Here is an 11,732-nt window from a genome sequence, read left to right as displayed (position 1 = left end):
TTTATGTGCTGAAATGTATTTATTCTAAGAGTAGAGGTTATGGAGAGCCCCATCCTCAAGAGGAGGGGCCGCCACGTCACCGCCACGTAGGAAGGGCTTGAGGGTGATGGACCTAGGGGTGGGGATGAACCTCTTTGTATATATATATATATATATATATATATGCATGTATGTATAGGTATATGTGAGAGAAGGAGAGAGGAGAGAGGGGCGTCGACTTCGGCTGTGGGCGGACGTTTTGGACGGAGGGAGGGACGGCGATGGGGCTGGGGGGTGGTCTTTTTGGGGCGGCGGCGGGAGGACGGGCCGGGGACGAGCCCCATACCGCTTACTCTAAATGGTGTGTATTTGTTATGGTTTGATAAAAAAAATACACTCTATGTATGCAATTATCTATTCGAATAGGGTACTCAATAAGTAAATTACAAACAACTAAATTTGAATGAAGATCACATCTCTCGATTATTATCAAACACTCCACTACAGTAACAAGGTTTTAATAAATCATTTATCAAGTATCAATTATCAATTATCCGTATGAATGTATAATGTATGTATTAAAAAGTTACAAAGAGCTAAATTGCCTATAATGGGAAGCTTTCATAGCCACCCATTATTTACTTATTTTGAAGTTTTAAAACATGCAATTAATAACCAATTCAACATACGTAGAAGAAAAATATAGCTATATGACTTATTTGATGAGTGAATTAAAGGCCACTGGTCCAGGGCACCCCTGTGTCCGGCAACCATGATCCACCAGCAATGAAGCTCCCCGGTGTGAACTTCGCGGCCTCAGCCGCGTTAGTGATCACATGGTAACCTTTCCAGTTAACCCGATTCGCAGTTGATGAACCTGGGCCCGTGTTCATGTACTCGCCATAATACAATGTGTCAAGCGCGAAGTTACCGCTCCATGGCATCCAACCCGCAGGGTTCACAATACCATCGAGGTAGGTTTTGATAAAAACGGTCCTCGAGTATTGCTTCCACGGCCTTCCGAGATACGTTTTAACGCCGTTTAGGCTCGAAGCAGCCGTGACCCGACAGTTATGGATTGAGATTCCAGTGTTTTGGTTCGGATCAGTTCGTCCTTGTGCGGTCAAGGTGTTGGTCTTATTTGGAGGGTCACGGGCGTAAATGTTGCAGTTTTGAAGTACGGCTGCCGCATTGCCGAAAATGAAATCAACTGTGCCGTATATGTTACATTCTCTATAAAATTGTCGATTCGAAAGAACGTAAAGTGTGTCTTGGTACCCTTCAAAGCTGCATTGGTAGAAAACCGAGAGGTCAGAATCGCTTCGCAGGGCCACGGCTTGGTGGTTTTGTGGCCCCGCGGTGTTTCTGACCGTGAAACCGCGGCCGATGAATCTGTCTCCATCTACCCCTGGATTCATGAAAAATGGTTAATTACTAAGTGACGGAACCATAACATTTTATTTGAAGTCATCAAGGTTATATTCAGGTTAAAATAGTGGGTGCTAGTTATGTTTTCATTTTATTTTTTTATTTTTTGTAAAACTACTTAAATTTTATATTTAAAAAGCAAAATGTCAGTATCCTGACACCAATGGTTATAACCCCTAACTTTTAGCAGATCATCCGTAGTGGCTGCCCAAAGGAGCGTTTTTTGTGCTCAATATCGCCCAATCACGCCGACCAACCACTATGCATGGGCGTGTTTGGCATTTTTTTTTGTTTTGGCGTGTTTTAAATCACGCTCTTAGGGCAATTTTTTGGCCAATCACATTTGAGCTTCCTTTTTTTTGGCCAATAGTTTTTTTGGTTGGTTTTTTTGATTTATATTTAATTCTCTACACCCTTTAACATAATGCCCATATCCCCACTACACTCATTTTAGAAAAAACGCCCAATAATACTCTTTGTTGACTGTACTGCCACATGATGAAAAACGCCCAAGGGTAGGGGCATTATTCACCCTTACCACTACGCATGGTCTTATAAGTTGAGAAAGTATAATCTATGTGGAGTTTACCCATAGTGGCTGACCCAAAAGATGTAGAACCTGATCCTCCAACACTTCTACTGCCAGTTATGATTGTTTTTCCTATTCCATCTCCAACTAACATTATGTTATTGGGTTTAATCTCAATGTACTCATTGTAAGTGCCTGCCTTCACATATATCACATACCTCCCTCCACTCGATTTCGCTGCCGCTACCGCGCTTCCAATAGTCTTATAATCACCCGAACCGTCTTGAGCTACGACCGCGTTCGCCTGAGAAGCGGGGTTTGAAGATTGTAATAGCTTCCGATCACCGGGTTTCACCCAAGTAGGGAACCCCTTTTGGTAACGAGGCTCGTAATCCGATGATTTGTTTCCTTTGTTCATTGCTAATGTATTGCTGATTAAGGAGGAGACATTGTTGTTCATTAGTGGCAACAAGTAGTCACCAACCCCTAGCTCCTCGAACCCGATCTTACATGTCTCGAGGTTTGTGAGAGCCGTGCTTAGCCAGGTTTGCATTTCAACCTTGCTACACTTTTGATTAGGAGCAATAGTCATGTTGATCCTTTGGACAGTGTTTTCATAAAGCTTGAGACAATCACTCCAAGCGGTCTTTTCAAGAAGGTTATGGCACTTTGCCCCAAGCCCTCGAGTGTTTGACTCAGCATCTGTCGCTCGCTCTAGGGTAACTTTCAACAATGCTTTGATGAAGTCATTTTTGTGTCTTATTGTGCCCTCATTTGGCTTACTAGATAAGACGTGCTCACAGGGTTCCGGATGAGGTGTTTGGTTACACCATGACCGAATCTCGGATATGGGGTAGCCATGCACCTCAAAAGAAAGAAGCAAGAACAAGAAAGAAATGAGGGTTGCTAAAAATGGAAGTGTGGTCATCTTAACAAGCAAATTGTTAAGAGACTAAGAGGTATAGAACTATTGTTTGTTGTGGAGAGACTTTATGCACAAAGTTGATTTATATAGAAGTTGAAGAATGAATCTAAGAAGGGGTGCCCCTCACATATAACAATTGCATGTCTTATTCAACCATAAATATCATGCACGTTAGTTTAGTGATGAAAATAATAGAGTTCCCAATATAATTAATTTCAAGAAAGTTTTGTTAAATCAAAATTTAAAAAATGTAAATAACTAAAATGATCGTTTTGTACAATTAATTAATAAGAGAATATATCATTTTGATTAAGAAAATAACATGCATAACCTTTTCTTACGCATTATATTGACAAGAAACCAAGAAAAAATATGTTTTTACAAGGAGTAAAGTTACATGATTTAGTAAACATAAGCACTTCAAAATTAACACATTAGCACAAGGTTTAAGCTTGCTTATCCTTGTGTCTTCTTTAGACAATTTAATTTCTATAGTGAATAATAACGTGACATGTCATGTCTTATATAAGGGTGAAGGGAGTGGTTAAACAGGTGAAAGTGATAAACTTTAAAATGGACCAATCAGAGAGTGCCACGTCAGATAGGAGAAAAAATTTAAACTTTGCTGAAAAGTGTTGGCAATGGTGTAGACGGTTGAAAGTGGCAAACTTTTTTTTTTATTTTTAAAAATTATGTGTTAAATAAAAACAATAAAGCATCAAATTAATTAAAAAATTAAATATGAATCTTCACAAACCAAAAAAAAAATAATAAGAAGACTTTGCCTGCCTTCCCCTTCTCTCTCGATGATATGCACAGACAAACCCAAACAAAATCACACTCATCTCTCAATTCTACACATACAAACAATTAGTTCATCCGCTCAAACAAATGACACATTAACAAACACAGACACAACACACCTCTCGGCTCACTCTCCTCCCCCGTTTTTTTATCTTTAAACACCCCTTCACCACTGATGAAACACAGGTTAACCGGGCCGGGTTAACACACTGGTCTTGTCAAGAAGGGTTAATCCCTTCCTCTCGAGGATCGTTGGCTGGATCACCGGTGGTTGATCTCCTGCACAAGGAAACAAGCCGTGACTCGTAACAAGGAGGATGGGGTGGGGGGTGCTCCTTGTTACCACTCTCCGGCGTGAGAATCAGTAGTTTGTTTGGGAAGCAAAGTAAGATAGTAGTAGTAGTGAGAGAGTTGTGAAGAGATACCTCAAACCTGGTTTGGGGTTGGTATTTATAGCCGAGGAGTGAAGGAGGATGATGATGGATAGACTGACGACGTGCTGCACCTTTGCAGGTGTGTCAGGCTTGTCGGTTGTGGAGGTTACGCCACATCAGTCCATTGCTTACGTAGCTCTGACAGGTAACTGCCATTGGTGCCACTTGCACTGTGGTGTCAGTCCCACTTGTTTGAGTGCATAGGATGCGGTGCAAGCCGCATCGCTACGTGCGGTAACATCTGAAGTTACCGCGTCTCCTACTTGTGATCAAGGAATACGCGAGATGCGGTGCTAGCCGCATCGTCGTCCGCGGAGACTATTTGCCTGCATCCCTTGTCGTGAGGAAAATGCCCATACGGCGCGGTGTCAGCCGCACCGTTACGTTCATCTTCTTTTACGCCTAAGGTAAGGCTTTCTTGTATTGATAGAAGTGTTCACTGGATGCGGTGCGATGCCGCATCGCTGTGAATACTTCTGTTTTCGTACACCAGATGTGATGCTCTGTCGCATCACTCTACCATTCTCATATTCCATGTAAGTCCTTCTTCGTTACTAGATAGATTGGATTCAACCCTTGTGCCGACGCGTTCTCGCCTGGGCACAAGTAGGTTGTTAGCTAGTGGGGGTTTTGATAAGGGTAATGGTCACTCGCGGTCGATGCTGACGCGAGATCTGGGACCATACCCCTTCAAGTCCCCCCAGTCTAGTGTTGCTGCCACATACAAGTTGTATGTGGGAGGAGTACTGGACTATGGTGTTTGGAAGGTAGTTTGGAGTCTGGAGAAGATCCTAGACCATGTGTGGTCTTTTCTGTATGTAAATCAAGCTGGAGGTCTGGAAGGGTCATCTGACGCCTCTTCCGTATCGGTGAAGGAATCTCGTCGGACGCGAAATTCTCAGCCGATTTATGGCACTAGGTGGCTTGCCACCTGTTGTTGTGCCGAAGGTCTCTTGGAGACTTTGTTAGTAATGCTGCACAAACTTCGAACCAACCTCTGAGATGGTGGTTTGAAGGTATGCAGAGGTTTCCCATCCTTTAAAGGTGGTCTTTTCTTCATACCAATTGTTGAATTGGTGCATGAAGAAGAAAAGAAACTTTTGGACCAATCTTTGAGACTGGGATCAAAAGTAGTTGATGCTTGTAAGTGCTTTGCTCAAGCTCTATGTTCAGCATCTAGTCATGAGATGACGATCCTTTTTTTGTTGGGTTTTCGTGTTCGTCGTCATAGCTCTCTAGTAACCGCACGTTCTTTGCGGTTACCTCGTTGCGTCATTGTTGGCCATGTTTGGTCGAACAATGTATATTTGTACTATGGGTAAATAAACATGGTCATAGGCAAGGGTATGCCCACCATTGTTTATTCTATCCGGCCCATAGGCGGGCGAACAAAGTCATAAGCAGACTTGTTACCGCTGTTCGGACGCTTGTTGTTCGACGAGGGCTCGTTTAGAGCGCTTATCTGCGTTCGTTTTGGAGCCACTTACCTTCCCGCTCCAATACCGAGTTTGCCTTGCAGTAGCATTGCTCGGTGATGTGGAGTGAACTTGGCTCTTCCGTAGCAACCACTCTGCGGAAGCTATGGTTATGTCCGTAGCTCCTCGTGAGTGTCTGTGGTTTTGCATTACCATATTTGCTCGAAGCGGGTGTGTTGCTCGGATGTAGCTCTTGAAGGTTCAGGAGACAGGGTTGCTGATGTGCGTTCGCGTACATTCCCTTCCTTCCTTTTGTTAAAGAAGGTGTTCATATACCCTCTGCGGTTGTGAACCGGACAGGAGGGATTTGAAGCTTGAAGAGAATGAAGGAAATACGGTTCCCCTGTGTCTGAGATGCGGTTCAGTCCAACGGACTACGCTGGTTCTGAGCATCTGACACACCTGAACGGGCTCGTGTGTGTCATGTCCGCATATTCCACGTGTGCTCGTGGGTAGTGCGGATAGGTATTATACCCCCTTATAGTGTAGAGATATATATTTTTACCTATTTTTAGGGGTATGTTAAAAAACGACATGCGGTATGGGTTATGGTGCGGTATACCAGAGAAACCGCATGCCGCTTATAATTGGATAATGTAGTCGCTTTTTGTTGCATACGTGGCTGATCTCACGTGTGAGTTGGTGGAAGTTGGTGAGATCTTCCTGGCATGTGCTGAAATGAAAGGACGTCTGCACTGCCCGAGGCATTAAATGCACTGTAGCGAAGAGTGTAAACGTCTCTTTTGTCAGGCGCGTGGGCGGCCACGCGCGCGTGATAACCGTCAGCGAAAACGGCGCTTGACACGTGGTGTCATATGATTCGCGCTTTTTGAATGTGATGATTTGTTTTCTCCCTCCGCATTAATTGCGATGGGTATATAAGGGGAAACCGTTCGTGGTTTCCCCTCACTTGTTCGAAATTTCAAAAATTTTGCCGGTGAGAGAAACCTTGTTCTTTGTCTTCTCCGACGACTTTTTCTGAAATTCCGGTGAGGTTTCTAGTTTTTCTGTTCACCATCTTCTGTTTCTTTGATATTCTTGATGGCTGAACCATCTAGTACACACAATGTGGAGGGTGAAAACCCTGAACAGCCGGTAGTGGCTGAAGAAGAAGAAGAAGAGGGGGCTGCCGGTGGTGGATTACCGGCGTTAAAGTGGACCAGAAAAAGCTTTGATCGTCTTATGCTTGATGTCCAAATGCCCCCTGAGTATGGGGCTCAGTATCCATCGGAGGGTGATACTGGTGCCGACGCTCCGGCCGGTTATGTGACCATGTGGGCCGACTTTTTTGGTGACTGTAATCTCCGGTTACCGTTGACGGTGTTTGTTGTGGATGTCTTGGAGTGGTACAAGGTCCACATTTCTCAAGTGAGTCCGTTTGGTATGATTCGGATTCGTAATTTTGAGTTCACCTTCCGTGCTCTTGGTATAGAGCCTACCGTCGGAGATTTCCGACGGTTTTATCAGATGACTGTGTCATTGGGTTTCTTTTCTTTCCGTCAACGAGACGGTAGCCCCAAGCTGATGACTCCTCCCAAGGGGATGACGATGTGGAAGAAGAAATTCTTCTACGTCAAGGCCGCTGCCATTGTTGCAGACATGACGTTTCGGAACGTGACCGAGACGATCATAGGGGAGACCATTGCGATGCCCAGCATGAAATCAGTGCAGTGGTTTCCGCAGCTTCAGACTATTGAGTCTGTGAAGCTGACCAACACGCAACTGTGGTTGTTGCGTATGATGTTGACGAGGAGGAACACGAACTCGAGACCCGTGGTGCGGGAGAAAAGCGGTGGTACGTACTCTTCATGTGTTTAAGTTCCCTATTCTTTTTTGCGGTACTGACTTTATGTTTGTTATCAGAGGATGCTCCCGCATGGAGGATGTTTGCCCCGGATTTCCTTGGTACGGTTGAGACCGTAGTTTGTGCGGATGGTGAGGAGGATCATAATGCTATCATCCGTAGTAACTTCCGGGTGCCTACTGAGGCCGCACTGGCAGTTGAGTTGCCGCCAGGCAAAGGTATAATTTGGAAGCTTTTTCACTTGTGATGATAATGTTGGTTTATTGACTCACCCTTTGGATTGATTCCATGCAGGTGATCTTGGGGCCTTAGGGGACCCCGAAGCGAAAGGTGTGCCAAAGAGGCAAACTGTGAAGGGCGTGCGCTTTCGCCAAAAGAAGATAAAGGAGGTCACTGTTGTGCCTCATCTGGTGCCGCAGGCGGCAGGTATCTGTCACTCTTCTTTGCGTCGATACATGGATTATGTGATAGTATCTGATACCCTTGAGGGTTTGGGTGCAGCTGCGGGGTCGCGTTCTGGTGCTGCGAAGAAGCAGGCAGAAGAGACGGCCGCGGGAGGGACAGCTGCGGGTCCCCCTGTTATTGGTGAGAAGAGAAGGCCAGAGCAGAAAGCTGCTGGTGGTGTTGAAACCAAACGTCGGAGACTGGTAACCAAAAGGTCTGCTCCGACGCAGAAAAAACCTGCGGTTGTTGTTGGTAAGTGTAGGCTAGCTTGTCTTAACTGTTATGTGTAACTTGTTTTGATAGCTATTTGACTTTGTTTTTTGTAGAGCTTCAAGATGAAGATGTCTCTATCTTTGATGCTCCAGGGTCACCCCCGCGTGCCACGGATGCGGGTGCAATTGAAGTGCCATCGACACCCCCTGCCAAGGTGGTGTCGGAGTCGACGGTGCGGACAGAGGGTACCGCAGAGGAAGTGGCAACCCAGATTTTTGATACCGTGGATTCGTCCAACAACCTTATCACTCCCCCTGACGGGGATAATTTGGATCTGCGGTTTTCTGATGCTGGGAAAGAAAAGTCTGATGCAGAGGCGCAGAAGGCTGATACTGGGCCGCAGAGCTCTTCTGCTGGTGTGAAGGTTACCGGTGCTGATGCCGGTGGTGCGGGTTATGATGGGCCTCCAATTCAGCCTGGGGAGTCTAAGTTGGAGTATTATTATCGCACTTATACCCAGGGTCGAAGTGCTGTATATCACCGACCCCCTGGACTGTTATGCAGTGGGATGATATTTCTAATGACCCTGCGGCATGCAAGGAGATTCTGGGTGGTCTAGGCACCCCTTTTGAAGTTGAGCGGGCCCGCGCTGCACCCCGTGAGCTGCGCATAAACCAGCTCTCAACAATGTTAGTAGGGTCTTCTATTGTGGCGAATGCCATCTTGGAAGACTACAAGGTATTGGGTCGCCGCGAGGAGGAGGCCGCTCGTATGCGGGCGGAAGCGGAACCGTTGGTCCAGGCTGCTCGTGTGGGCGCGGAGCAGCTCGAGAAGGACAAGGTTGCTTTTGAGAAGCAGAAGCAGACTTCTGAATGGGCTGCCACTGCCCAGCTGAAACTGGTGCGTACCATTGCTAAGCTTCTTGCTGATGAGCGCAAGAGTTGGAATGAAAAAATGTCCAATGAGCGCAAGAAGTGGAAAGAATCTTGGGCTAAGCAGAATGACATTCTGTTTCATGCTCGGCAGGAGTTGACGAATGCCAAGGCGGCGAACGTTACCTTGAGCCAGGAGAAAGCTGCGGCTGAGGCCATTTCTGTTAAAGCGCTGCAGGCGAAGGCCGACGCCCTGAAGGCGCTTGAAGAGGCCAAAGAAGCCGGGGCTCGTGCCGCGAAAGCCCTTGAGGAGGCTGAAAAGAGGGAGAGCCGTGCTTCTAAGGCTCTTGAAGAGGCGGATGCGGAGCGCATTCGTTTGGACAAAGTTGTTACCAGCCTGCAGGTATGTTTCTTTAACTTTGTTACTTTCTTCCTTGTTTCGTAAATGTTTATCGTGTAATCGGTTTACTGTTTTTGACAGGCTGAGGTTCAGGCCCGGGAGGTCGCGGTTACAGACCTTACTGCCCGCGTGTCTGTTGCGGAGAAGCGGGCTGACGCCGCTGTGTCCTCTTTTAACCAGCTGGAGGTTGACCGTGAGTGGATGCGGGCTCACGGTATCGCGCGTGTAAGTATCCCTTTTCTTTATATTTGCTTGGATTAGTATCCAAGACTTATGATCCTTTTATTGCAGATTGTTGAGGCTATCATGAATGCCCCTGAGACCGCCTCTGGTTTGGACCTGATTAAGGAACGTGCGCGCGATGCTGGCTTTAAAGCTGGTTATAACCGCTGCATTGGGCATATCAATGTATTATCCGCAGGCGGTTATACTGATAAGCGATCCGGGTTCCATGGTGTGGACACCGAATCGCTTCTTAAGGCGGCCGAAGACTCCTTTTATAATACGTCTCTTGCCTGTGTAGAGGAACTGGACGATTGTTTGGAGGCTGCGGACTATGTTGACCGCTTGCGGATGCTTTATCCGGATGCGGAAGAGGAAGAACCCGCTGGTGGCGCCGGAGGAGATGCGGGAACCAGCGGCACAAAATAGGGTTTAGGTTGGCTAGTGCGCCTCCTTTTTGTGTTCCTCTTGTATAGAATAGGAACTTTATATAAATTCATTAAGCATCATGTGGGTGCTTGAATTTTTTGAATACAAAGTTTCTTTGTTCAGTTTGTACAAGTGTTTTTAATTCTTGCATGTCTGAACGTATGTATGCGTAACTTTACCCATTTATGAACGGGGTCAAGTATACTCCTTACTTTTGTTGTATGAGTACGCGTCAACTCTGGTATTTACCGCGTTAGGGTTTTTAGAATTGTGTAAGCTTTGTAAAAGCTTACATATCCGGAACTCTACCCATTTGTGAATGGGGTCGAGTGTACTCCATACCTTTGTCGTATGAGTCCGCGTCAATTCCATTGTTTGCCTTTTTGGGCTCAGGAATTGTGTTAGCTTTGTAAAAGCTTAGATATCCGGAACTCTACCCATTTGTGAATGGGGTCAAGTGTACTCCATACCTTTGTCGTATGAGTCCGCGTCAATTCCATTGTTTGCCTTTTTGGGCTCAGGAATTGTGTTAAGTGTTTAACAAAAACTTGTTTATCCGGCCGGATAAATATGCAAGTCTTTTTGCCTTTTGCTGGCCTATTACAATATTTGTTTGTGGTTATCACTTTGTATGGGTATCGCGAATGAAGATTTTGCCAATCTGTTTTTGGGATACCGCAAAGTGGAACACGCATTTGTAATAGTAGTAACAAACAATAATGTACAAAATTGCTTATTTATTTATTTGCAAATGGCCTGCGGCCCGATAGGTTACATTGAGAAATGTAAGAACATGGCTTACATATAACAGCGTCGAAGCTGTTGAGCATTCCATGTTCGTGCGATAGGTTCGCCTTCTAGCGTTTGTAATTTGTATGCGCCTTTCCCTAAGACCTCTTTGATGAGGTAGGGTCCTTCCCACTTGGGGGCAAGTTTGCCTGGGCGCTCGGCATTAGATGCCTCATTGTCGCGTAGGACGTAGTCTCCTGGGTTGAAAGTACAAACGCGGACGCGCGCGTTGTAGTACTTTTCAAGTTTGGATTTATATTTGGCCTCATTGATGGCAGCGTTTTCGCGCCTTTCTTCCAAGAGGTCCAAATCGATCCTGCGTTCCATGTTGTTGTCTAGTTTTTCAATAGCCAACATTCTAGGAGAGGGGATACCTACTTCTGCGGGGATCACCGCTTCTGAACCGTAGACTAGGCTGAAGGGTGTTTCCCCATTGCTTGTTTTTGGGCTTGTACGGTGAGCCCATAAGATACTTGGGAGTTCATCGACCCAGCCACGCCTGGCCGTTCCCAACCGCGCCTTGATCCCTTCGACTAGGCTTTTATTGATACTCTCAACTTGGCCGTTCCCTTGCGGGTGTGCGACTGATGAGAATATGTGATCAATATGTAGTTCTTTTAGCCATTTTTGGAATTCGTCGGCAGCGAAGTTGGTGCCGTTATCGGTGACAATGCACATTGGTAAACCGAAACGGCAGATGATGTGTTCCCAAATGAACTTCCTCGTTACCATAGAAGTGGTTGAGGCGAGTGGTTTCGCTTCTACCCATTTTGTGAAGTAATCAACCGCTACTATGATAAATTTAACCGCACCCGGAGCGTCAGGGAATGGTCCCACCACGTCAATTGCCCATTTCTGAAAGGGCCATGTAGTTGTGACGGGGACTAAGTTGTTCTTTGGCCGCAAGGTTTTTGGAGCATGACGTTGACAGTCAATGCACTTGCGCAACTCTTTGACGGCGTCCAGGTGCATGCCGGGCCAGTAA

General features: G+C 46.0%; 1 protein-coding gene across 1 annotated transcript; it reads right to left on the bottom strand.

The window, feature by feature from the left end:
- Positions 1-522: 522 nt before the first annotated feature.
- LOC110900061 (pectinesterase 2) lies at positions 523-2,917 on the bottom strand. The gene is made up of 2 exons (XM_022146962.2): positions 1,997-2,917; positions 523-1,387 (listed from the first exon to the last, which is right to left on the bottom strand). Exons 1-2 carry the CDS (start codon positions 2,862-2,864, stop codon positions 711-713), a joined length of 1,545 nt encoding a protein of 514 aa, XP_022002654.1. The 5' UTR covers positions 2,865-2,917; the 3' UTR covers positions 523-710.
- Positions 2,918-11,732: the final 8,815 nt, after the last annotated feature.

This window comes from Helianthus annuus, chromosome 13, assembly GCF_002127325.2.
Source record: "Helianthus annuus cultivar XRQ/B chromosome 13, HanXRQr2.0-SUNRISE, whole genome shotgun sequence".
Taxonomy (NCBI): Eukaryota; Viridiplantae; Streptophyta; class Magnoliopsida; order Asterales; family Asteraceae; genus Helianthus; species Helianthus annuus.
Note: the sequence above shows the minus strand (reverse complement) of the source record. Positions and strands in the feature narration are given on the sequence as shown.

Coding starts and splice junctions, on each gene's coding strand:
- LOC110900061 (XM_022146962.2), bottom strand. CDS start 2,864: ATGACCACACTTCCATTTTTAGCAACCCTCATTTCTTTCTTGTTCTTG. Junction 1,388..1,996: donor TTTTGGGTCAGCCACTATGG/GTAAACTCCACA, acceptor TCATGAATCCAG/GGGTAGATGGAGACAGATTC.